Source organism: Sciurus carolinensis, chromosome 2 (assembly GCF_902686445.1).
Source record: "Sciurus carolinensis chromosome 2, mSciCar1.2, whole genome shotgun sequence".
NCBI lineage: Eukaryota > Metazoa > Chordata > Mammalia > Rodentia > Sciuridae > Sciurus > Sciurus carolinensis.
Genome location: NC_062214.1, coordinates 1,177,640 through 1,204,285, shown reverse-complemented (window position 1 = coordinate 1,204,285; position 26,646 = coordinate 1,177,640). Strand labels below are relative to the sequence as shown.

General features: G+C 60.7%; 1 protein-coding gene across 1 annotated transcript in view; it reads left to right on the top strand.

Moving 5' to 3' along the window:
• Ntsr1 (neurotensin receptor 1) overlaps positions 1–14,014 on the top strand; it is a 39,673-nt gene extending 25,659 nt beyond the window's left edge. Inside the window, exons 2-4 of the mRNA XM_047541873.1 lie at positions 10,997–11,198; positions 12,149–12,239; positions 13,298–14,014. Coding sequence (XP_047397829.1) covers positions 10,997–11,198; positions 12,149–12,239; positions 13,298–13,547 — 543 coding nt within the window. The 3' untranslated portion in view covers positions 13,548–14,014. The remainder of the gene's footprint in view (positions 1–10,996; positions 11,199–12,148; positions 12,240–13,297) is intronic.
• Positions 14,015–26,646: the final 12,632 nt, after the last annotated feature.

Genomic DNA, 26,646 nt, shown 5'->3' with positions numbered 1-26,646 from the left:
ATGGACGCTGTAGGTGGCCGACATGGAGTCCTGAGCCCTCGTGTGCCGCGCGGCTGCAGGAACGGAGGGTAGAAGAGGCCTTACCCAACACCACGGGGTGGAGGGGCACAGGGTGGAGGGCACTGCTGGGGGTAGCCTCGGCCTGGAGGCCAGTGTGGCCAGTGGAAGAGATAAGTCATGGCCTCAAGTCTCCTCAGAGGGTCTAGTCTGCGCCCAAGTCTGAATTCCATCTTCAGCCCCTTCCGTCACTGCAGTCTTGTCCCCAGGGGTGAGCACCGTCTAAATCTGTTTATTTCCTCCCTCAGACAGGAGCCAGTGTGGTGATTATCCAGCTGGGCTGCCAGCTCAGAGGAAAGTTTGTTCCGGAACTCCTCCCTGCAGTGTGGAGTGAGAGCTGAGGTCACAGGAGCTGGGAGGGCGGCTGGGGGCCACGGGGCTGCTCTGCACATGCCCAGCCAGGTGGAGCTGGGTGAGAGGGACCCCAGACATGTCCCAGGCCCGGGTCTGGGTCCCTGCACTGGCAGTGGGGAGGCCCTGGGAGCCGGGACCAGGCCCTCTCCAAACGCTGGGGCACGATGGGCTGTCTGTGGAAAGCTGAGGATCAGTCACGCTCCCAGCTTAGGGCCCAGTTTGCACTCAGAATCTCCTGGGTTGCTCGTCCTGACCAGGCAGCCAAGGTTGGGGGAGCAGGGAATAAGGGGCCCTGGCCACGGGGGGTCAGACTCACCCCAAAGCCCTTTCCCATGGTGAGGCCTGCGGGGCCCTGGCGTGCGGCTCCCAGGGAACCACCCAAGACCCTCGTCAGAGGGCGCGTGGACTCGGGGCTGAGGACCACCCCAGGCAGCAGGGGCCCACCAAACGTCCTCCACGCAGCTGTGTGGTGGGGGTCCCCGCTCCCGGGGCTGCTCGGGGCAGGCAGCCACAGGTGTCTTCATGTCTGAGCGACTGTCATGGCTCTGGGCGAATGACAGCAAAACAGCAAAAATGGTAGCTGCACACATGCACGTGCTCCCGCACACACAGGGACACACGTGTGCAGAGACACAGGTGGCACACCTGGACCACAGAGACACACATGTACACACGCTCACACAAAGACACCGACGCCCACCCCTGCTCATGCCCACAGAAGCCACGGGCACACCAGACACATGCCAGACACGGCCAGATACAGTCTGAACTGGCACTTTCTGAGGGTCAGTACCCAAGGGGATGCCACATGGACACTGGGCTCTTGAGCCCTCTGAGGACTGGGAAACTCTTGCCCCCAGACCCAGTGCCCGAGGCTGTTTTGTCTGTTTCCACAGAGTTTGAACCCACAGGAGAGCCAGCCCTTCTCTTCCAGGGGGAAGGACCTGGGGTCCAGAGCCAGATGGCAAGTCAGGCTCACGACAGCCCTCCTCACAGGAAGTGTGTCTAGAAGGCTGGCCTGTGCCCCGAGCTCCACGGTGGCTCTGCAGGGAGACTCCATGTGGCGCTGAGTTACCACAAGCCAGCCCCAATCCGGCCAGTGAGGAGGGAGCCTGCCTGCCTTCTTCTCAGCCCTTGGGGTAGGATTTTGTTTTGTTTAAACAAGGGTGTTCTTCTCCAGGGAGAGAGTGGAAGGGCGGGACAGAAGGAAGACACGGTCCTCTGTCCGAGGGCAGTGGCTCCGTTATCTCTGCTGTGTAAGAAAACGGCCCAAACGTCTTGTCTTAACACAGTGACTATCTGTTCATGGTCCTTTGGATGCAGTGTGGCTCCGCTCGACCCTGGGTGGTTGTGCAGCTCAGTCACCCTGAGCCCACAGCTCTCCGCAACTCAGGGTGCTGGGAGGTGATTTCAAGGACACAGCTGTCACGGTGCCACGGGTGGGCAGCCTGTGAGGCCCGTAGGCCTCCAGTGGGCTACAGCAGACACAAGGTCTCCTGGGGGACAGCTGCGTTGAACCCCCTCTCCCAGGGAGTCCTGAAATGCAGGGTCAACCGAGTTGCTATGGACTATCCCCTATGGCCACTGCAGTCTGGGAGAACTTGTAGACCAAAGCCCTCACGAGCCTTCAAGTGGCCGTTTCAAAGGCACCAGAGCCCACTCCTTTCTGTGTGGGCGGCCGAGGTGGGAATCCAGGGCCTAGTCGCCCTGAAGGGCCCGGGAGGCAGGTGGTATCCATCCTGGTTGAGGCTGGACACAGCAGAGAGCAGCCTCTGCCCATCAGTGGAGGCAGTACCCTCTCATCTGCGGGGAGGGAGGTGCCACGTCCCCTCTCCTCTGGCTCTGCAGGTAGACCCCGTGTGAGCGTGGGGGCCACGTCCCCTCTCCTCTGGCTCTGAGCGTGGGGGGGGCCACGGGGTGGCACTTACTCTGAATTCCACTGAAGGGGAACAAACCTCATCCCACGCACACCTTGGACATTCTAGCCAGGCGACTGGCAGCTGGTGACGCCCAGTGGAAATCAGGAGCCGGTGCCTGCAGGAAGGGACTCGCTCTCCAGAGGGCGAAGGCTCTCTGCAGGGCTTCCATGGGGATGAGACACCAGCCATCAGTGAGTGGGGTCAGGGAGCCATTGGCTGGGAGAGGGTCAGCATGAGGCACTTGGGCAAGGTCTAGTCTGATCCCAGAAGACAAGGCCAGCAGGGCCGTGACCGCCAATGTGACAATGCCCAGCTTAGGCAGGAGAGATGGGAAACCGGGAGGGAGGCCTCCGCCAGGCACACCCATCCTGGGGTCACCTCAGGCCACAGGATGACAAGGGAAGGGAAAGGGCTTCCATAGCCTGACGTCTCCCCACAAGCTCCCCGCCATGGCCCGGCCCCCGTTGGCCACACCCTGACTGCAGGGCCCATAGCCGCCCTGTGAGGGTCACTGCCTCTGGTGGGGAGGAGAGAGGTGGGGGCAGAGCTCCTTGCCGTCTCCAGCCAGCATCTCTGCACACTCTGTTTCTGCTCCTCCATTTCACACAGGCACAGACTGCGGCCGCTCCCCAGTCCCTGGTCACTTTGGTCCTGAGTTTTCCAAGACAGACAGTGCTCTGGTCAGCACCCAGTGCCTGTCCCATGGTCATGAACACAAGCCTACAGGACAGGGGACAGCAGCCAGCCCCGGCCTACTCTGGTGACACACAGCCCACCCGCCCTTTCTCATGTGGTCTCTGGCCGCATTTGGGCTGAATGGTTGTGGCAGAGACTGTCTGGCCCGCAAAGCCAAAATCAGTAACTTCTGGCTTCACAGGAAACGTCTGTGGGCCCCACTCTAAGACCCAGGTCTGGTGGCAGGGCCAGGGCTTGGTGGGCGAGACATGGGCCACTGTCGGGTGACCCTCACCACAACTTCGGCTTTCCAGCCTCGCAATGCAGTGGCAGGAAGGTGCCCGCCCTGGCCCTCCTGAGCCCACTCAGGAGGCTGAGTGCTGAGCCGGCATCGGCTGCCCTGCAGGGGAGCCCACCACCTGCCTCCTCTCCACCACCTGGAGAGAAAGCCTAGGCTGTCCCACCCAGAGCCCTGTCGCACACAGGAGTGCGCCGTGGAGGGCCGAGCTGGAGCAACAGAAGACAGAAATAGGAAGAAACTACCCTGCCTTTGGCAAAGAAACCCGTGTGGCCATGAGGGTCCAGGGGGGTGACGTCAGGGGCCTGCGTGGAGAGGGAAGGCTGTCTCCAGCTGTCGTTGGCACTCTGCAGCCCCTCTGGGCCGTGGGCCCCTGGGGGCTCCCCAGAGTGACCAGGGCCTGCGTAGGGCAGTGCCGGCCCTGCTGCCTGTGAAAGAGCCCGAGTTCCTAAGTGCTCTTGGGGCTGGAGCTGCTGCCAGTCAGGGGCCGGGTCTGAGGCACCACGTCCGCATCCCAGGAGACACCTTGCGCCCGGTCATCTTGGGAGAGGCAGAAGTCTGGTTTCACTTGAGTGGGAGCAAGCGCCTCTTGCACCGAGGGCTCTGGGGACATGGCACCCTCTGCCAGCCCACGGCACTCGCCCAAAGCGTCCTCCGGTGGGAGAGGACACTTGGCTCCATGTCTGCCCTAATCAGATTCACCTAAGCAGGACAGAGCACTAATTCTATTGAAAGTCATGGAGATGCTGAGAGCCAGATGTCCATGGGGAGTGCGGGGACCAGCCTGCCAGTGGGAGGCAATTAGACGCTGGAGGAACAGGATATTTGCTAAGCTCCCCACACAATTACATGGCAAGGAAACACTCAAATCTGTGGGGCCAGCGGTTCAGTCACCAGTGGCCACCAGAGCCAGAGAACCCACAGCAACCAGCCGTGCGGGGCAGGAGTGTGGGGCCGGCACCCTAGTCCTTTTCTACACGTGTGCTCTGAGACACACAGAGAAGTCCAGCTTGCGACTGCTAGGCCCCAGCCCTCCCTCTGGCAAGCCACGAGGCCTTGCCCCAGCCGTCCTGCTGCACCGAGCCAGGGCGGCCCTTCCTGAGGGCTTAGGGTTCAGCACGGGTGGAGGCCAGCCTGTGGGGAGGCCATCTCCTAATCCAGTTGAGGCCTCTGGGCTGAGTTAGTGGTCTCCCAGCAGCCAGGCTGGTGCCAGGCCAGCAGCACAGATGGGAGCAGACAGGATGTGGCTCCTGAGGCTTCCTGTTCTGCCAAGTTCACACTCAGACGGTGGGCTCCATGGCTCCAGCCCTCCCGAGCCCACGTCCAGGGCTGCCAGCTGTGTGGCACGGTGGGGAGGGCAGTACTGCCGAGGCCAGGCTGCTTGCCTGCCCCACCGTGGACAAAGGCTAGTCAACTGTGCCCTTGGTGAGGGGACACTGTCCATGGTGCTGACCTCCCAAGTCTCCCTGAGGCTCTGGTAGCCTCTAACTGTGACCCCAGTCAGTGTGATCCAGCCCTGCCCAGAGATTCCAAGCCAGAGGAGGACAGCAGGTGGGGAGGAGAGGGGTGAGGACAGGAGGGCTGTGGGCAGAGGATCCTGGGACAGCCCAGGAAGGGCACCCCTGGGAAGAGGAGTGGGCGTGTCCACCACACGCCCTTGAGGAGGAGGACCCTGCGCCCGGCTGGCACCTAGTCTGCACCCAGTGGGTGCTCCCTCAGCTCACATACCTGCTTGTAGATCTGCCTTGAGACATGGCAGTATCAGCTCGGGCTTGGGACGCACCTCCTGGGTCCCCAGCAAGGCAGCTAAGGCAGCAGCAGTTTCTCCCTCAGAGTCGACACCTGTCCACTGAGGTGGTCCGGTACTGGTTCCTGCAAGCCACCCCAGTGTTGACCAGAGCGTGCGATACCAGCACAGAGGTGAAAGCTAGAGAATCCAAACATTACTTCCAAATTGAGCCCAAATCTGCCCGAATCCCGAGAGCCTCAGACTGCTGCCCGTCTGCTCAACCTGGTGATTCCCCGCAGGAACGGGCTGGGTGCTCCAGGGGTGCATGGGAGCCGCCACACCTCACCTGTCCTGGCTCGCGCTTCCCTAAGCCACAGTCTCAGCCACACATCCCCAGTCAGCCAACGCCCAAGGTGCGATGCAACACAACTGGCCAGCACCCTAAGGGTGACCCGTGAGTCCCACACAGCTTTCCATTTCAACCAAGGCTGCACCTCGGCACTCGGGGCTCCTGGGCCCAGCATGGCGGAGGAGCAGGACGGGCAATCGCAAGCACGCTGGACTTGCCCTGGGTCAGCATTTGGAGGGGGCACTGAGCTAGCCTGGCAGGGGCTGACCGTCTGACGCTCCTGGGGAGGGGCAGTCCCTGCCAGACTGGCCAGTTGTCCCCGCAGTTATATGTTAGGGTTCTGGTGTGGGAGGCCTCTTCCCCACCGCCGCCCTCTGCAGGGTTCTGAAAACAACCTGGGCCAGGTTTTGAGCTCCCTTGCCCCTCATGTCCGGTGGTTGCTGAGCCATGAGGCAGTCAGTGGGTCAGAGCTGTTTCTCCAGCAACACGCGGGCTTTAGTTAGCAAAAGGCCCCAGTGCAAAGAAAGCCAGCATTCCTTGTCCTGCAGAGGAGGGCAGGTGACCGTGAGACCAACGTCCAGAGTCTGCAGCCGCGTCAGGCCTCCCACCAGCCTGGGTGCCTCTCCTGCTCCAGGCATGCTGAGTGCACCCTCCTGCGCCCCATCCGCAAGGGGTGGCCCACAGCAAGCTCAGACCCACACCCAGAGGCTGCACCCCTTTCCAGCTGCCCCTGAACTCCCTTTTCACCATTTAAGCCTTGCACTCTACCTTCCCCACAAAAGTCCACACACAGGAGGACAGAGGCCTCCCTCAGAGTGACCTGTGCCAGCTTCCCAACCTGAGACCCGTGCCGACCCCAACCTGCTCCTTTGTCTGCGCCTGATGAAAAAGACGCTCTTGGCTCTGGGATAAGCTGTTCTAAGTCTCCCTTTTAGGAAGGAGCAAGCTGAGGCTAGAGTCTACTCAGAACCTGTCCAAGGCCACAGTTGGCCCAAGGACAGGCTGGGCTCCCTGTGGTCTGGGGAACGAGTTCCCACTGTGAAGGCCATATGGGACAAGTCACAGTGGTGAAAGCCACAGCCCGCCCTGGGCAGGGAGACCAGCCCTGGCTGCACAAGTAGGCAGGAGACAGAGAAGCCCTCTGCCCTGGAGAGGGAGACATGGCATGGTCTGCTCATCAACAGAACTACCTCCCTGCAGAAAACCCAAAGATCCCACCACAAAGTAAGAGCTGGAGTTAAAGGATGCAAAAATACAAAATGTTACATTTTGGATGTTGCACATACAAAAATTAGTTGTTTCTATTCAGTAATGAAGAACTAGCTAAAAAAGTAATCCAGAAAACAATTCCATTTACAGTAGCTACAAAGTCAAGTAAAACTAAATATCTGGGGATATATTTAACCATGGGGATGAAAGATGCATACAGCTATAAAACACAGAAGAATCAGGAAAACACAGAACAGGAAGGTGTCCCGTGTTCAGGGATTGCAAGAATCCATGCGGCCAAATGCCCAGCAATCTACGGACCCAGTGCAAATCCTACGAAAGTTCCACTGACATTCTTCGCAGAAATGAAGAAGCCATCCTTAAAGGTCCCAAAGAGCTGAAGTAGCTTTGAGGATGAACAAAACTGGAGGCTCCACACATCCTGAGTTCAGACTGCATTACAGAGCTATTGCAGTCACTCTGTGTGGTGCTGGCAGAGAACCATACGGCAGCCACTGGAGGAGAACGGAGATCAGGAACCAACCCCACCCGTGGGGTCAGACAATCCTTGACAGGCAGAGAGGTGGGCAGCAGTACACAAAGGTAAGGTCTCTGCAGACTTCAGAGCTGGGAAAACAGATATCCACATGTGAAAGAAGAGGATCTGGCCCTGTGTCACACCGCAGGGGAAGGATAACTCAAAACGGATCCCGGGCTGAGTGCGAAGCCTGAAGCCAGACAGGTGCTAGAAGGAAACAGGAGCATCTCCCTGGCACCGGTCTTGGCCATGGTTTATTGGCCATGACACCAAAAGCATAAGAAACAAAAGCAAAAGTAAGTAAGAACACCTAAAATTCAAAAGTGTCTGCTCAGCAAAGGAGACAGGGAAGCGAAAGGCAGTCTGCAGATGGGGAGGAAACGCTTGCAACCTGTGTACCTGACAAGGATTAGCATCAAAATAAGCAAAGAGCTCATACCTCTCCACAGCACAGAGCCACCGTGGGCAGAGGACTGCCATGGCCGTCCCCAAAGCAGACCCCAAATGGCCAGCAGGTAGGAGAGCAAGTGGCCAGCACCCACATGGGGGAAGTGCAAATCAAAAGTTGCAGGCAGAGGCCTTACAGCTAGGGTGGCTACTCAGAAACACAGGTGGCCAGCCCCGCTGGGAGCAGGCAGAGCAGCGAGCCCCACACTGCTGGTGCAGAGGTACACTGCTCCCGTCCTCAGGAAAAGCAGCGCAGGGATTCCTTAAGAGCTTAGAACTGTCCGGGAGCCAGCCGTCTCACACCGAGTGGCTATCCAGAGGAACAGACCCCCGTGCAACAGGGACATCTGCACCCCTGCCCACAGCAGCACCGCCCCAACAGCCAAGACAGGGGATGACGCTGAGCATCCACAGGTGGACGATGGGTAAAGAACATGCGGAATGCTACTCAGCCCTTACAGAGATGCTGCCCTTGGGACAATGCGGGTAAACCTAAGGAGAGGGTGCTAAGTGAGACAAGCCAGGCCTGGCAAGATGGAGACCGTGTGACCTCAGCTAGGTGTGGGACCTGCAAGGGCAGTCTCAGAAATGGGCAGGACACAGCTGCCAGGGGCTGGGGGTGGTGACTGGTCTGTTGGTCCAAGGAGCTGAGCTTTCAGTCATGCGAGGTGAACGCATCGGAAGCGTTCACTAATGCCGACTGTGCGTTAACTGTGAGTTCACTGGCTTGACGGTGCGGACACATTCACAACAAACCCATACATCTAAACGTTCCACACAGACAACTGCTATTGGTCCCCGTGCTGCAGTAAAGTCTGACGTAGGGGAAGAGATACAAAAGGAGACATATGTATGTGAATCTTCCATGATTTCTGCTCATAATCTTATGGTTTGTACGTGTCAATCTTCCTTCCATCTGGACCTTCTTGGTGCTAGATCACTGAGCTGGGGCACAAGTTTCCAGGAAGTAAGCCAACTTGTCTTAAACAGGGAAAGGAATGTTCATTCTACTCAAGAAACACTGCAAGTCGAGGAGTGACAGCTGCAGGCACCGTGGGGTCCAGGAGCTCCCAGGTGTCTTGAGTGTTCTCTCTCCAGTAATGGCTTCATTCTTAGGCAGTTTCTCCCCAGGGGGAAGATGGAGTCCACAGCCACAGGTGCTGTTTCCAGTTCAGTGAACCCAGGGCAAAGCCTGTGTCCTGCATCAGACTAATGTGATCAGTGCTGAGAGGGCAGCATGGCGGGCACTTGTCTGATGAGGACCAGCCCAGGCCTTTGGAAATGTGCCGATGGCCACTTCCCTGTGGAGGAGCGGGCAACTCCCCAGGGAAAGAAGGCAGAAAGAGCAAGGCCCCGCAGCCCAGCATCCTGCCCTGCTGGCCAGTGCACTTGCTGGATCCCACCTTCCCCCGTGACTTAGATGCCATCTTTACCACGAGCCACGTCTTTGTCTGACTGGGCGTTGCTTCTGGCCAGGTTGCTCTCCAGTCTGCCCTCTCACCACTGTTCTCACCCGGTCAGGCTCGGTGGTCCCAGCAAGGGCCAGCAAGAGAGCTGAGGCAGAGGCTTCCCACCACTCCTCCTTTCCAGAATGTTCCTGGCTGTTCTGATATGTCTTCCACTTGAACTTTAGAGCCACTGTGCCTATTCATGTCGCCTGAGGACCAGGCGTAGCGAAGAGGCAAGGCCAGCCCGCTGTCCAGGGAAGGCGCCTTCCTCCCGGTCACACCCCTCCTCCAGGCCTCCCGGGCCTCCCAGCCATCTTGCGCCCTGCCCCAGCCATGTTCCTCTTGCTTGATGGGGGTCGTGGGCTGTCCCCCTGCCCAGAGGTACCGGGGGCCCAGCTGAAGTCCTGGTCCCTGCTGTGAGCCTGCACAAGAGGAGGAGAACCCCTCCTCGTTCAGAACTCATCCTGGGAGGTGGTCACCCTCTGCATGGCACTGCTGGCCCCACTCCCTCTGTCCCCCCACCCCCCACACTACCCCTGAGTGGACTCTGGTCAGGGTGCGCCTGCAGGGCAGGGACCTCTCTCCTCGCCCCTGGGAGCCCCAGGGTCCAGGGCCAAGACTTCCCAGCAGGGGTCGCTACTGGGGTGCGGGCCAGACCCTACTGCTGGCCCCAGAGTAGCTATTTTTGAAGGCCGTGTTCACTGAGGCATGGCATTTTCAATGTTTTGACATTTAAACTCTGTTGGATACATTCCTCTGTTTAAATCCTACCCGGACTGCATGCAAGGACTCACCAGGATTGGCTTGTCTCCGGAGCCTGGGCCCGGCCAGCCCTGCACCCCCTCCAGCCCCCAGAGCAGGAAGATTCCTTACCTGGCTCTCCTTCAAGTGGCCCCAGAAGCAAGGTGGGAGGGGTGGGTCCCCAGGCCCCAGAGCCCCTTGAGGAGAGCAGAACCGTCCACACACCAGGTCAGAAGGCTCTGGCCCTGGGCTGGTGTGGGGCAGTGCTCCCCCGAGCCCCAGCAGCTTGGCCTCTGCTGAGCTGAGCTTGGAGCCAAAGGAACCGGGTGCACTCGGGCCTCCTCCTCCCAGAAGCCTCCAAGCCCTCCTCAGGGGGGTCTGGAGCTGCTGTGGGGACAGGGCCATGCATAAGACGCCCAGGGAGGGAACCTGTCCTCGTTCCAGAAACTTGCAGCATTTCCGGGTGGCCATCCTGGATCCCCATGATCCCTGCTTCCTTCACAGGTTATGGCAGACCCTGCCCCGAGGCCACCCTCCAGCCCGGACTTGCCCCCTCACTGCCCTGGGGCATGTCCACTGGTGTGCTCTCTTCCTGAGCTGATCAGCGGCTCCAGCTCAGGAAGGTGACATGACCACTGTCCTCTCTGGACAGATCTGGCCCCCGGTTAAACAGGTGCCCACCAAGGCAGCCTCAGGCCGGCGTCAGTAGGGAGCCAGGCCCAGGCTCAGATTCAGGTCCTGCCACTTCTGCACTGGTGGCCGAGGCTAGTCCTTGGCCTCGCTGAGACTCGGTTCCCCAGATGCAGGGTGGGCGTGGGAGCTGGAGGTGTGGGTGGCCCCGTGCTGGGAAGAAGGGCTGATGCTTCCCAGTCTGAGAGGCAGCGGGAGCGTGAGGTCCACCTAGTGTGACTGAATGGTGGGCGCACAGGGTGGGACCTGCCCGCTGTCTGGAGTGACCACACCCGCGGGGGCTGCAGGTGTGGACCTGCCCAGACCTTGAACTTGGAGCCTGGCCCCTCCCCACAGCACCCAGTTTGTGCACCTGTTGTTCCGAGGTGGCAGAGGGGCTGCCAGGTGGGATGAGGAGGGCTGGGGACGCAGACGGGGTCAGCTCAGGGCTGGGTGTCGGGCACCTGGTGGGCAGGAGGTCTAAGCCTGTGTGGGCAGGGTGCCTCCCCTCCAGGCCCAGGCCGGCCTGCTGCCTGGCTGACGCTCTCCCTTGCTCCCTGCAGATCAACACCTTCATGTCCTTCGTGTTCCCCATGGTGGTCATCTCAGTCCTGAACACGGTCATCGCCAACAAGCTGACCACCATGGTGCGCCAGGCTGCCGAGCAGGGCCGGGTGTGCACCGTGGGGGCCCAGCACAGCGCCTTCAGCATGTCCGTTGAGCCCGGCAGGGTCCAGGCCCTGCGGCATGGCGTCCGGGTCTTACGTACGTAACTGTTGGCCCTGGGGGCAGGGGGCGGCCAGGGTCGGCAAAGGTGACTGGTGCCGTGGGACCCTGAGTGGAGCGAGGCTTGAATACGTGGGACAGAAGGCCAGGGTGGACCCTGTCCTTCATGCCTCACTTGCGAGTCTGGAGCGGGGCCTCTTGCTCACAGGCGTGAGGGTGGCAGAGGTGAAGGCCCAAGCCCCGGCACTTTCAAAAGGAGATAAGCCAGAAAAAGAAAGCAGGGCTGAGAGACCCCAGGAGGCACCCCAGCCCTCAGGACCAAAGCCACAGCAGAGGACAGCCGTGCCAAGGCCCCGTGGCCAGAGGGTGCTGGGCAGAGGGGTGGGCTGCATCCCTGTCCCTACAGCCTCAGGATGGGTTTTACTCCAGGTGTGAAGCAAAAGAGTCAGGAAAGACTTCTGCTTCTGGAGGCCCGGTCTTTGTTTCCATTTGCCAAAGCCAAGGCTCAGCTCCTTCCTGGTCCCTGGCCCCTCAGACTTGTCCCAGGCTGTGGCCAGGTCCCCTGGGCTCTGCCCCAGCCGGCCTGCACACCCCTGCAAGCTCAGAGCCCCCCATCCAGGAGCTGGGGCAGGGCTCACTCCTGAGCCACGGCCATCCTGGGCCCTGGTACGCCCGGAGGCAGCCTCTGTGAAGAGGTCCCCTGGAAGGCACTGCCCAGTCCCCAGAGCACCCACCTGGTCTCCCAGTCACTGAAGGAGAATGAGTGGGACCCTGGCACTGAGGAGTGGGCTGCTGTCAGAGGGGCCCTGGCTGGGAACAGAAAGGGGCGTCCCCGCCCCAAGCAGAGCTGCCCTGGGGACGTCGTTGGTGGCGATCCTGTCAATGCCCCAGCAAGTGACCTGTGGTAGGTCCTGAGGTCAAGAGGGGTCCTCCCGCTCCGTGCGCTCTGAGTATCTCCCTGCGTCCTGTGAGGCCCGTCTGTCCCTCAGGTGCTGTGGTCATCGCCTTTGTGGTCTGCTGGCTGCCTTACCACGTGCGGCGCCTCATGTTCTGCTACATCTCTGACGAGCAGTGGACCCCGTGAGTGCTTGAGCCCTGGGTGGGCACCCCCAGGGCAGGTGGAGGTGGGCAGCCGGGCAGGAGAAGCTGTGGAGGGGCAGTGGATCCTAGAGTCCTGCCGCATTTACATTAGGTCTGAACGGGGCTTCCTGGCACACGGGCAGCTGTTGGCCACTGCAACCCAGGCTGGACTCAAGGACTGAGCAGGGTCACCCTCAGGACTGTGGCTTGTCACAGCTAAGTCAGCAAAGGGAAAGGACGCAGGAGCCAGAAGGGGGGGGGGGGGGCGACATGCTTAGCTCCCCAGAGGCCAGTCACTTGGGAACCTGCAGGCAACTCAGCACCCAGGTTCTCCCAGGACTGGTCATGGAGACACCACAAGGCACCTGCTGCCCGGTGGGCAGTGGTGTCCTGGGCTCCAGAGGGAAGGGAAGGTGTGCTGCATACTCCCTAAATGTACAGACAGGTTAGGCACAGAGAGCCTCCTTCCAGGAGGTGGTGGAGCCCCTGGCTGCACACTCCCCGCCAGCAGGCCTTTCTGAGGCACAGCAGCACCCACAGCAAACACTGTCCCCATGCACAGCAGGGCCACCAGGTCCACGGGTGGCGGGGCCTTCACATATCGAGCATCCCTGGGTCAGGGTGCCCAGGGCTGGCTGGGAGAGACAGCACAGGGCAGGCTGAGAAGAGGCTGCTGGAACTCCCACCCAGCCAGGGAGTGAGACACCCAGGGCCGGGGCCGGCGAGCTGAGGGGAGGCCACAACCCTGCCCAGGCTGCCCTGTTAGGTTAGGGTCCAGCATGGTCTCGGTGCTGGGATTCTGCACAGGACTACAGAACAGTCCAGGTGGGCTGCAGGGGGAGGTTGGGACCAGACAACATAAGCTGAGCCCCGCCTGAAGAGGCCCGTCCAGGCCGGAGTGCAGGAGCCGCACCCCGGGCCTGTTACCAGGTAGGCACGGAGAACAGTCCTCAGGGAGTGCCTGTGTCCCCAGCCACCACGCTGCTGTGGCCGCCATTCTCAGGAGCTGGCCACGCCTTGCCCTGCTGGCCGCTGGGTCTGAGTGCCTCTCCCTGCAGGTTCCTCTACGACTTCTACCACTACTTCTTCATGCTGACCAACGCGCTCTTCTACGTCAGCTCCACCATCAACCCCATCCTCTACAACCTGGTCTCCGCCAACTTCCGCGAGATCTTCCTGTCCACCCTGGCCTGCCTCTGTCCTGCATGGCGGCGCAGGAGGAAGAGGCCAGCCTTCTCACGGAAGCCCAACAGTGTGTCCAGCAACCACGCCTTCTCCAGCAGCGCCACCCGGGAGACGCTGTACTAGGGTCTGGCGGGAGCTGCGAGGCTTAAGGAAGCTGGGAGGAGGCCGCAGCCCCACCCAGGGCCTCCACAGCCCAGCCAGAGGCCAGCTCGCCTAGCCTGAGCCCAGCACCCACACCCCAGAGGCTTCTCTTCCCCACCTCCTCCTCCCCCACTTCCTCCTCCCCGCCATTAAAAGCCAGATAGAGACACTGTTGTCTCCCAGACCCAAAAAAAGGCCTTTCACAGGACCAGTCAGTGGTCAGTGAAAGGCAGCTGTCTTTGTTCCCAGGCTAATGGATGGCCAGAGAAAAGGACATGAAAGGAGCGCCCCTGGGGTCTCACCAGCAGGAGCACAGACGTGGCCCAGCCCCAGAGGGGAGGGGTGAGCCGGGAGGGGGCAGTCCTGCCCAGGCGTGGGCTCTGTCCCGGCCTCCCTCTGCCTCTGGTTCAGCTCAGGGTGGGCCCAGGCCAAGGCCTAGTGAGCACCACGACTCTGGGCCTCACATCCAGACCCTTCCATGGCAGACCAGCCCTGATACCCTCCTTCAGGCCTGGGGACCACATGGCATGTGGGGACCCCTCTTATCGCCCTTACCCTGGTGACCATCGAAGGAGCTCAGGTTCCAACTGACATGTCCAAGAAGAGCCAGCCTGGACTCTCCAGCCCAGGGCCTCCGCTCCTCCTGGCCTGGCCTTTCCCAGGCCAAGACCCTGGAGGCCCTGCAGGAGGGACTGAGAACTCTCAGGCACAGAGGCATCACAGACCAGGGGTGCCTGCCTGCCCTGCCCAGCACCCTAGGTCAGTGCAGTGCACTCTGAGTCTCCGACACAGCAGAGCAGGCTAAGGACTGGCAGCAGCCTGGGATGGCTTCCGGGGGTGTGAGTGCCCTCCGCAGCAGGAAGGCATGGGTCAGGGCTGCTGGTGCCATGTCCTGGGTGAGATGCCAGGTGCCCAGGACCCGGCTACAGGTAAGGAGCCAGCTGCAGGCCCCCAGCTGGCCGGCAGCCCGAGGCTGACACATGGGTTCATTTGTCACCAGCCGCCAGGCAGCAGCCCTGGCCCCAGGCTCCCGGCGCCCAGAAGAGCCGGCAGGCGCCTCCCTGGTCTCTAGGAACTGTCTCCAAACAGGACAGAACCTGCCCAGGCCCCCTGTCCAGAAGGTGCCAGAGTCCCTGCGACAGACCCCAGGATGAGCGGCCCTGGACCAGCCAGGCAGAAAGCAGGACTAAGCCTGTCTGAAAGTAGCTTTTGCTCTTTTGGGGCCCCTTGCCCAAGAGAGAAGCAGGAGGATGGGCAGACGCCTGCAAAGCAGAGTTGTTCAGATGCCAGGGTGGTGCTCCGTGACCACCCAGCTCCGGCTCTCTGCTGTGAATCGAGTGTGCCTGGGACCCCACAAATCCCTCTGCGAGCCACACGGCCTTTCGGGTCACCATGGCAGGCCTGGGCAAGTCAGCCCCTTGTTCCTTCATCCCAGGGCCCACGGAGGTCTGCTCTGCCCAGTCTGGGAGGCCTGGAGGTTGGGGCAGCACCCTACCCAGCGGTGTGCCCTGAAGGTTCTGAGGCTGGGTGCTGGCCCCACACTCCTGAGCTTGGACCGGACAGTCCAGCCCAGACCTCTCCCTGGGGCTCCCAGAGGTTGGCAAGCACGAATCCTCCGAGCCTCAGTTTCCCCATCCAGAAACAAGTCTGGCTGTTCTGCCTATAGATTGCTGTGACTGTCCTGGAGGACAAAACCTGGAGAGGCAGAAGGGACGCACCCTGAGATGGGGGTGGAGCTGACCACCACCGGGTCCTCCTTAGCACTGCCGGCAGGTCTGCGAGGCAGGTCTGAGCTGCACCCCCGTATCTGTCTATGTCATTGTCACAGCCCTGTGGCTCCAAGTAAGTGGGGCACATGTCCACGCACCGCCACATGCGCCGTGACACTGACAGAGTCCAACTGCCGGCCGGGTGTGCAGAGATCTGGAGGCCAGCCCTGAGTGCCGTGGGCATGTCCCCGGCAGCATCCAGAGTCCCATGAGCCCAGTGGAAAGACCCATTGTGTGCCCCCAATGTCCCTCCAAACGTCCCCACTCCACCACTCTGCAATCGAAGAAGCCCCATATCTTCAGTAAAGCACTCTGTGGACTCGGAGCCTGACTTTCCTGTTGAGGGCCTGCCTGCATGCTTTCCTTCTCTCACTCGCTCATGCCCACAGCGGTCCACAGGCAGAGCCCTGCTCGGCCTTCTTACCAAGACACATGGGCTGAGGTCCTGCGTCCCTGGCTGGGGACCCTGCCAGGTGGGCACAGAGCCCTCCGCGCTCCTCACCCACACGCAGCCTCACACTGTTCTCTGAGAAGTCCCCGCACACGACTGAAGGTTGTTCTCAAACTCTGGTTCCTTGTTTTAAAATGGATTTACAGGTCTGGCTGTAGCTGAGGAGCGGAGCCCTGCCTAGCAGGCTCTGAGCTCCATCCCCAGCTCCTCACAGACGTACTTGGTGAAATATAATACGACCCTTGGGTTTCCGCAAGCTGGACTCTCCTTAAGTAAGAAGCCAGGTCCCAGACAGGAGCCAGGGCAACCCCTGACCGCCATGAGTGGCCTGCCCTACCCCACCAGCTGCACAGCGCAGACCACCAACCAGGTCAGAGCAGCAGCGGAAGACCCTGTCGGGGGACCCCACCCAGCTCCCTGCCTCTAGGGCCTGGTGCTGACCACCAGCTCCCCTGGCTCCCTTGGTCTACTGTCTGCTTTTCCCTCACCGGGTTCATGGCCCCGCCCTCACTCCTTTTGACCTGCCCAGGTCTCTTCTCCGTCCCAGAAACCAGGAGCAGGGAGGGAAGCGGCACTGAGTCCAGGGACAGAGGGGTGTGGTCCTGTCCACCTGTGTGAGTAGCCAGTGGTGAGGTACGCACACTCACACACACTCATGTGCTCACACACGCTCACACAGACTCCCAGGCTCATGTGCCATGTGACCTGTGCTCACACACTCCCACACTCACATGTTCATGTGTAAACATTCTCATGTGACCTGTCCTCACACTTGTGTGCTCACACACACTCGTGCCCATTCGCACACACACCAGCTTTAAAGAACTGAGAATCCAGTCTCCCAGCTCCGGAGCCACCTCTCAGCTCTCCCGGGCAGGCGAACATCCCTGCGGGGATTCCTTCTGGATCGGGGTGTATCCATGCCTCGTCCCCTGTCCTGCCACCCCCATCTCTGCCTTTGTCCTGCAGCATGTCCCCTGGCCAACAGGCAGAGGAAGGGCCTTGTCCATAGCCAAGTGCTCTCTTCTGTGGGGCAATAAGGAAGTCTTCCAGACTGCAGGCCTCCATGACTCCTCCACCCCAGTGTCCCTGGTGGTCAGGGCTCTGGTCAGCACCAGAACCACAGGGCCTGCTGAAGGTCAGACTCCCAGCCCAGCCCAGCCCAGCCCGTGCAGTCAGTCGCCCTGGGACCGCGGTTCCTGGGAAGTCGGATGCCCCTGGAGTGCAGGAACCACCCACGCCTCCCCAGCTTCCCACCTCATCCTCCGTTCGTCCGTTCCAGCCAGGTGCGCCTGGGCTGGCTTCCTCAGAGCTGGCTCAGCCTGCTTCCTGACTGGCAGAGATGAGGCTGTGAGGCTCCAGAGCTCTGCAGGGAAGGACCTCAATCCTGTTCACAGAGGTGTGGGAAGCTGGCCACCACGCTGACCTCAGAGGCACGTTGATGAGAGTGTCAGAGGAATGAGGCTCGTGGTAAAAGTCTAGCCAGTTGCCAAGGCAGGGAGCCCTGGCCCTGGCCACCATCCATGCAAGCCCACCAGGCCAGAGCCCTGTTTGCGCCCTGTCCCACCCTGCAGGTCTTCTGAACTTGGCCCTTGTTCCAGGGCCTGGACAGAGGAGCCCACAGGCTTAGCACCATTGCTAGGCAACAGAAGGGCTTGAGAGAGAATCCTATACATCTTACATACGCTGCCAGGAAGGAAACGCAGCACACACACCCCACTCCCTGCAATTATGATCTGAATCCAGTTCCTACCAGAACTCCATGGAAACCACGGCCAGGCTGAATTTATGAAAGGAGCGCCGCCCATCAGAGAGAGCCCGCCAAGGCGAGGAAGGAGCCGACTCAGGGGCCAGTGGGGGTGGACAGGCAGGCAGCATCAGGCGGGCAGGAGGCCGTCCAGCACCTGCTCCACCTGAGGGCCCTCCTGGCACACACACAGGCACACGTGTGCAAGAGCATAAACTAGTGCACATGCTCGCGTGCACACACCAGGGTACGCCACATGAGCACATGACCTGCACACACACACCAGCCTTCCTGGGCCTCCCTCCCACCCACAGAGCCTCGCTGCTTGGTCTGACTGCCCAGCTAACAAGCGATCCAGACCACTGGGGAGCCCAGGAGAGCCCCAGCTGGGCCCAGAAGCTGCCTGGAGCAAGACCTCCCTTAGCCAGACCCTGCCCCTCCCCCAGCTCAAGACTGACAGCTGCTGGGAGCCCATCTGCAGCTGGACCCAAGCTCTTGGTGAGGAGGCATAAGCACCCAGTTCCAGCACACACAGGGCCCCAGAGCAACCCACGCCCCTCTGCAGACAGGAACTGAATGAAAATCCAGCATCCTCCTCTCCCTGAGGGCGATCACTCCAGCGTCCACAGGTTGATCCGTCCCCCCAGCGAGCCTCCAGCCTTTGCCCTGCAGGGCGTCCTCCCTCCCTGCCCCTCCCCACTCCCTCCTCCTCGGTCATCTCAGGTGCCTCACACTCGAACCCTGGTTTCAGGCTCGGCTGCCAGAGAGAGACAAGGGCGTGCCACACAGCCACAGACAGGGCAACGCGGGGACCGGAGTCCCGACGCCAGTTCCCTGGCCTAGACCCGTGAGTGGAGAGGAAGGTGGAGAGAGTGGGGAGAGGGGAAAGGGGAGGACAGGGAGGAAAGGAGCAAGGGAGGCCCCTGAGGAAGGGACCCAGCCAGGGAGACAGACAGGAGGGGTGTCATGGGCAGAGAGAAGACTCCTGCCCACGGTCAGGGCTCCCTCACCTCCAAGAGACAGCCTCACCCTGCAGAGTCTGCCTCCAGGTGATGCCCTCCTGCCTGTAGGCCAGAAGGGGCAGGTGGCAAGGGTCTTCCCTGTACAGAGGGGACAGGTGGCAAGGGTCTTCCCTGTACAGAGAGGGCAGGTGGCAAGGGTCTTCCCTGTACAGAGAGCCTCGTGACTGGAAGGACCGCCTGGCTCCTATGGTGAGCCTTGTACAGCCCAGGAAACAGACCTGGACTGGGAAGGGTCCTGCCTAGGGTCCCAGAGGTGCCAGTGTCAGATGGAACTAAAACCACATCCTTCCCTGCACCCAGACAGGAATCGAGACTCTGGGTACATGCTCGCAGGACAGGGCAGAGGCAGTGGGGTGCACGCCACAGTACTGGGGCCCAGCTCCCACAGGCCAGTCAATTGCCAGGAGCCTGTTTCCCACCTCTGCCCCCAAGACAGAGTCCGTGATCATTCCTGCCCAAGCTGCCCTTGGAGAAAAGGACCCTCCCCAATGCCACCCACAAGTCCATGGCCTGCAGCTGAGGCCCCAGCGAGTCCTCCTCCCCAGGGACAGTGGGTCTCACAGCTGCACATGGGGATGGGCACTTTGGTTCTCTAGATGTCATGTTAGCAGCAGTCAGGGACTTTGGAAGCTGACAGTGCTAAAAGGGTCCTACAGCCCACAGGAAGGGGATCAAGGGCTGCCACTCTCCCAGAGGGGTAGCGGGGAGATGGGGAGGCCCTGGGGCCACAAACAAAGGGAGGGTCTCTGCCGGGGGTACTCCCTGGGATTTTTCCCTCCTCACCCTCTCCCTGGTCTGCTTATCCTGGGTGCTAGGCTTTGTGCTAGCCTTGGAGAAGGATGGGTCAGTCTCCCTCCTGCACATCCCGGAGCACACAAATGCCACCAGGGTATTCTCTTGATAAAGCGGAATGTCTGGGCTCTGGGAGGAAGCTTGCTGTACATAGTGGCTATTGGGGACACTTCCCCCAGGAGTGTCTGGAGTGGTCATGCCCCCACTTTTCTTTCCACTGTGCATTACAGAGGGACACAGAGAGCAGGCACAGGGGACTTGTCCCTGTGTACACATGATGGGCTGTCCTGGAGAGAACACTGTCCCTGGAGCAGTGGCCACAGATCCATCTGGAAAAGTGGCATCCATGGCTCTTACAAGGAACATTCACAAGCGTGATAAATTCTGCTCAAGTCATGCTCTCTATGAGGAGCAGGGCCAGTGCTGGGTGTGTGGCCGTCCCAACCGGGTGTCTATGTCCATTGCCCCATCTAAGCCTCACCTGGACTCTGCTTTGGGTGTTACGCCCGCACTCTCAGATGGGGAAGCTAAGGCTCAAAGGCTATGGCGCCTACCCTGCTCCAAGCAGAGAGCACAGCAAGGCTATTTTGGCTGACCCACCTGGAGCCCACAGAATACGCAAAGAACCCCTGGGGTGTAGTCCTGCAGGGCAGCAGCCTGCAGAGGAGGACGGCTAGCACCCCAGGGCAGTAGTGGGTCTGGGTGCCCCTGCTGCAGGACCCATGGGGAGAGGGGCACCAGCGTGAGAGTGGGCAGTCTGCCAGCACTGCCCACACCTGGGGACACAGGTACATGTGCTTCTGTGTCGGTGAACCCTGTGCCTTCCCAGTCCCACCTCGGGGGGCCCGATAGCTCCAAGGCCAGCTAGCCTGCAGGCTGGACAGATGCTCTGCCACCTCCTGTGCAGGCCGAATGCAACCATGGGTGACTTTGCCAGAGGCCCACCCTGCCACTTCCACCAGAAAGCCCAGTGCTCCACCTCCTGTGCCCCCAAAGGCCACAGCTACCCTGCAAGCCATTCCAGGGCTGTTGACACCAGGCGGAGATCCCAGCAAGAGGCCTGTGCCAGAGAGGCAGGGCAACCAGGTAAGGGGCACTGCACACCCCACCTCCCCAAACTAAGCTGGTGGAGGGAAGTCACCCCAGAATTTCTGCTTCCCCCAGTGCAGCCTCCAACCAACTCAAGGGAGCCAGGATCAATGCCCAGCTCCCAGAAGAACAGGTGCACCCCAGGCCTAGCCTCAGGGTGGTCCTCGAAAGCAGCCCCTTGGATGGGCCCCTAGGACACAGCTGCCAATCATTAGTGGGGGTCAAAGTCAGGGAGTAAAGAAGGAAACGCCAGGGGCCTCCAGCCTGTCTGATCGTCACTGGTTTAGCCCCAACAGTCCACCTGCTGGTCACTGCTGCCCAGTCTGTTGTCTCTGCTCCTGGATCCTGTCCAGTCTTCCCTTGTGACCCACGGCAGAGGTGGCGCAGGTTCCTCCCCCTCTGTGCCCCACGTCTGCCCCGTGCCCATCAGGCTGCCACATCCTGGAGTGGGTCTGGACCTGCGCCCCCACACGGCCTCCCATCTGCCTCACGCAGATGAGGCTCAGGGGGCAGGCAAGTGCAAGCCGGCCACACAGGCTGTCTCCTAGCCCTGGCTTCTCCAGCACGCAAAGTGAGCCACCCCACCCTCTTCTGGGTGCCCCTGACCTCAGTGCCTCCCGTGGGACTGGCATTTCTGGGCCACACGCTGGTGTATTTGTGCTGCTGTTGCTGTCACCACAAGTGCTCTGCAGAATTGTGCCCACGCCCCATTAGCATTCACAGGGAAATTCTACAGCTCCCCTTTGCAATTGCTGGAGGAAGGTTCCACATGCTTCTTACTACATTGGTCACCAAGAGCCCGGAGGAAGCCCTGACCTCCAGGGGAGTCCTTCCTGCCACCTGGGAGGTGGACCTGGCATGGGACTCCAGGACCCCAGAGCAGTGGTTGCAGCTACCCCAGCAGGCCTGCGTTTGCCTGGCCTGCCCGGCTGCGCTGGGAGTCGGAGGAACTGGACAGGTGGGTGGGAGGACAGCAGCTTCAGCTTGGCTGGCTCCCCTTCAATGACTCTCTGGCTCCACTCTTCTGATGGGGAGCACCCTCCACCTCCAGGGCAAGCCAGAGGACTGAGCAGAGCTGGTTCAGATCCCTGCCCGGGACTCCTGGGCGTGCAGTGTGGACCTGAGCTTACCAGCTCCTGGAGAAAGCCCTGGGCACCGGCTATGTGATGGCCACTGTCGCCACCCTTACGTGGGCATTGTGCTGACAAATCCTGGTGCCAGAGCTGGAGGAGGCTGGGACACCGTGGGCTCTTGCCCAGGGAGGTGGCCTGAGGCGAGGGTCCCTCAGCTGCCCCACCCACTGGCCTGTGGGCTCCCAGCAGCAGCCACAGGCTCGGGTCACACTGTTCTGTCCTTCGGCACCTCGCCAGACAGCACGCTTGGCCACCAGGTGCTGCTCCCACTGCCCACACCAGCTCCACACAGCCACCGGGGTCACCCCAGCCTCCGGGCTTCTCTCCCACCGGGGAGCAGGGCCGACACGGCCTGGTTCCGCTTCCCCAGCCCCTCCCCTGTCCCTCCAGTTCACTGTGCGCACATTAAGGTTCAAGATGGAAAAATCTTGTTCTTTTATTGCAGAAGCAGTCATTCTCGTGAAGAATTTGAATATGAAAGAGTATATAGTACCAGCGAGTCTCCACTCATCCTGCGAAGAGATAATCACTGCTGACAGATGGGAGAACATGCTGCCGAGCGCTCTGGCACCCGAGCAGCTGCCGGATGTATATATAGCCTGGAGCAGCTCGCGGCTCGCAGCGCGGGCTCCACGCCAACAGCCCGTCCATGCAGAGCATGTGGCGCCCCCTGCCTCGGGCTGCACAGCTGCAGGGACCTCTGTCCCTCAGACTCAGAGCTCAAATGATTTCCTGACACTGAGTGCTTCTCAAAGCAAAATGGCCCATCTTGAGCAGCATGAAGGTCCTGTTCCGGTGGTGTCCAAGCAGAGAACCAGCCTCTTTATTAGGGACACTGCAGGGGACACGGTTAGGCAGCAGGTGGACCAAAATGCCCCCCAACGCTGCAACCTGTGTCTGGAGAAACAGCAGCGCGACCGTCTCTCCCCTGGGCTGACGGAGCCAAACCCCCACCAGCCTGCACCACCCTGAGAGGGGTCTCGGGTCAGTGTGGGCACACTTCTAACTGCCCACCCTTGCCCTGCCCCACCTCCTCCCAGGGATGGAACCCAGGGGTGCCCTACCATGGAGCACATCCCAGCCCTCTCCAGATCTAGTCTGAGACAGGTCTCCGTGAGTCTCCTAGGCTGGCCTCCAACCTGCGATCCTCCTGCCTTGCCTTGTGTGGGCCGCGCCGGGCCGCCTGCTGCTGTCTTCATGGGAACGTGCAAACGGGCTCCACTCACCTCTGTCTGGTGGCCCCTGGACCACACCCCCACGTCCTCTCCTGTTTCCTCCAAAGCAATTCAGTCAATGGCTGTTTGATGAGCACCTGCCAGGTCCAGGCCCTGGAGTGCATGAAGGGAGCAGTACAGTCCCTGCGCCCACGAGTCACAGTGTGGTGGGTCCAACGGTGTCCCCTAAAGACATAGCCAAGTCTTTCTCCATGTACCTGAGAACGGGAGCTTACATGGGAGGGGTCCTGCAGAGGTAGATTTCAGGATCTCAAGAGGAGATCATCGTTAATTAGGGTGCACCCTAAATCACATGAAAAGTGTCCTTATTAGAAGAAGAGAGGGTCAGCCACCATGGTGCACTCCTGCAATCCCTGCAATTTGGGAGACTGAGGCAGGAGGATTGAAAGTTTGAGGCCAGCTTCAGCAACTTAACAAGACCTTGATTCAAATCTAAAAAGGCCTGGTGAGGTGTCTCAGTGGTAGAGCACCCCTGGGTTCAATCCCTGGCACTGAACCCAGAAGAAGAAGGAGGAGCAAGAGGAGGAGACCCAGGGAAGCCACGCGACGCAGAGGCACTCTGAGTAAGACGTCCCCAGGACACCAAGGATCCCCAGCTGTCCCCAGAAGCTGGGAGAGAGGCGTGGGGCAGACCACTGCACACCCGGAGTCTCAGAAGGACCATTCCTCCATGGCCTTGCTAGGGACTCCTGGCCTCCCCAGCTGAGAACTAGCTCTGTCACTGAAGGCTCCCCGTTTGTGGTACTTTTCATGGCAGCCCCAGGGCCTCGCATGGGGTCAAAGGCTGTGAATGGACAGCGTTGCCAGGGTGCAGCACGACCCACCACTGCAGGAAGTGGGTGCTGCTTTAGGCACCAAAGTTCATCAAGCCGGGCAAGGGACACTGCTGACCCCTCAGGCCAGGCCCCAGGCGGCATGCACAGTGAAGCAAGGAAGGCTGTCCCTGGGCGGCTGTCCTGGCTTGATTCGTCATCCGTGAGCCCCTCCCCTGGCTACAGGTGGCCTGCACTGTCCTCCACAGCTCCGGCGCCCTCGCTCTAGGGGTCGGCCCCATTCACTGACAGGGCTGCATGGGCCACACCAAAATCAAGAGCCATGCATCTTGGGGACAACTCCAGGGCTGACCAGGTTCTCTCGGCTGAGCCGTGGACCACAGAGCCTGTTGTCATGGGTTCGTCCAACGGGTGGGGAGTTTGGAGCCGTGAGATGTTGTGGGGCAGAGGGCTCATGACACCTCGGCCCCACGTGCCCACTGCCATGCTCCAAGGAGGCGTCACGGTGCAGGCCCCTCATCAGGGCTTGCTCAGGAAGCTCCACACCCAGCCAGTGGGTCCCCAGCGAGGGCAGCCTCTGCCAGGACTGCGGAGCACAGAGGAACCCACGGGCTCCTCCCAGCCCTGCTGGGAGCTGTCAGGAAATCCCTGGAACTGCAAGAGGAGCCTGAGAGCCTTGAGAATCGAGAGAGGGTCCCAGCGGGGACCCTGGAGGCACAGACACGGACTAGTAGACTGGAGAGCATGGTCCTCGCGCACGCCGCCTGACAGTGACCGCCACCAAAGACCCCCAGCTCCACCGTCACCCCCAGGACCTCACTGAGAAGGGCCTCCTCGAGGTCATCTGCAGACCCTGCCCAGCCCAGGCCCCGGCCCAGGTGTTTGAGTGGACACGCCTAATTTCCACCTCACTCCTGGCCCTGGCCTTGCCGTGCCCGCTCACTGCCAGGAGCTGAGCTGCAGGAGCCTCCCAGGGCCCTGTGAGGCCTCTGGCTGAACCTGTGCCTCTCGACGGGCAGGTCTGCTCCATCCGAGGGTGAAACCGTCCGCTGCACTTTGAACCTGCCTGGACTTTTGGTTCACAGAACCCCCGGGTGAGCAACTCCAGGCTGCTCTTCAGTCCAGCAAACACCAGCCTCTGGCTGGCGGGGGAGGAGCCAGAGGACGGCAGCCTGTCCTCTTCTCCGTGCCGCTCTGTGTCGCCACTTCACACATGCACAGGGGAGGGAGTGTAGGCCACTCCAGGACCACCATGGGCTCCTGTGGAGCCAAGAGACCCCTCTGGCCCTTCGCACAGGGCAGTGACCAGGCCTGGGGGCCCGTGGTGGTGGCCCACTGCCCCCAGCCCACTCTGCACCGTCTCTGGCACTGATGCACCTGGTCGGGCTGGGTTCCCGGCATGCATTCCATCCACTTGGGAGTCACGCGTCCAGGAACACCTTCCAAAGGCCAAACAAACAGGTAGGACTCGTTTTAATAAAATATTTAATTTAGCCTACTACACCCAAAATGTTGTCTCTTCAGCCTAGAATCAAGATAAGGAATCACGCTTTCTTTTCGCTACATCTTTGAGATCCAGCATGGATTTTACGCTCCAGCACCTCTCTGTTTAGCCACTCAATTTGCATTGGAAATACTTGCTCTGTATCTGGATTTTTGTAAATTATGCAATTCAGAAAATAAATTCACATATGTTGCTCCAAACAACAGTAGTTTGCTGATGGTCTTCAATAACTGGATGGAGTATAGGGGGTTATTTCAAATAAAAACTTAAAGTTCAGTTTCTCAGTCACAAGCCACATTTCAAGAGCTCGGCAGCCACCATGGCTGTCAATCAGTGGAAAAGGCAAATTGTGGATAATTTGAAAGGTCGCAGAGCTGGCCCAGGTCCCAAGTGCAGGGGCCACCCACCACTGCTGACCTGTCCCCGGTTCCTGACTGGCGTTTAGTGCAGGTGCCTCTGTGGGACTGCCGGCTTCTCACCTCCCAGTAGGTCTGAGCACAGGTGGTGCCCAGGGTTCAGGACAGGTGCCACACAGGCCTGGTGACACCCCAGGGACTGAGGCCCCAGGGTGGGCTCCTGCTGGAAGCTCACAGCTCACCAGACAAGGAGGCTGTGGCCTTGGGGGGCACCCGGTGTTGAGCCCAGAGGATGAGGTCAAGCAGCCAGGCCATAAGGAGAGAAGAGACGCCAATTCCAGGAGCAGCCCTGTCCACTCAAAATGACCCACTGCTGCTGCCCCAGGGTGGAAGGGGGCTACGACCCCAACAGGGGCCCCAAAGCAAAGGCTAACCCTCCCTGACAGGCTCAAAGGCCTCTGCCCCCCACCCAGCCCTGAGCTGGGCCTCTGCAGAGGCTGTGCAGGGGCTGTCCCCCCACCACTGTGACCTGGCACCCTGAGGGTGATGGGGGGGTCTCCAGAAGCAGGTGTTGTGGTCCAGAGGCTTGTCAAGGACCAGCTCCCAGGAGGGAGCACTGGGGGCAAGGAGAGGGTACACGGCCCAGGTGTGGCGCTAGGTAAGCCCGCACCTCAGGGAGCCCTGGAGTGTGAGAGACAGCTGGTTCCAGTTTTCCTGGGGTGGCCGGGCTCTCTGGCTCTCACCTATCAGACGACCAAAGTTCCCTAGGAGACAGAGCCACTAAGGGCCCAGTGGGTCTGCAGAGAGCCCCAGGGCGCCTGCGGGGCAGCGGGAAGCAGTCTGCACTGTCCTGTCAGAGGCCCAGACTCTGGGGTCCCACCCTTGGGCTGGGGACCTGGAACAGTGAGGCCTTGCAGTCAAGCTGCTCTGCCATGGCCCCCTGGCCGTCACCACTTCCTGGGCCCTGGCAGCATCATGGGCAGGGGACAGAGGGAACGGGGGCTGAATGGGCGGCTGCCTCTTGAAAGAGTCAGTAACAAGCCCTGGGCAGGGTGCAGCTGTCCTGGTCTCCTCTAGTCCCTGGCCGTGGCTCCTGAAGCCCAGACTCAGCAGGAGACCCTGCAGGGAGCCCCCAGGCCCACGTGGGCTTTCCTCCCCAGCTGGGGTCGGAGGGGAAGACCCTGAAATCTCCTTCCAGGCAGAGGCCGAG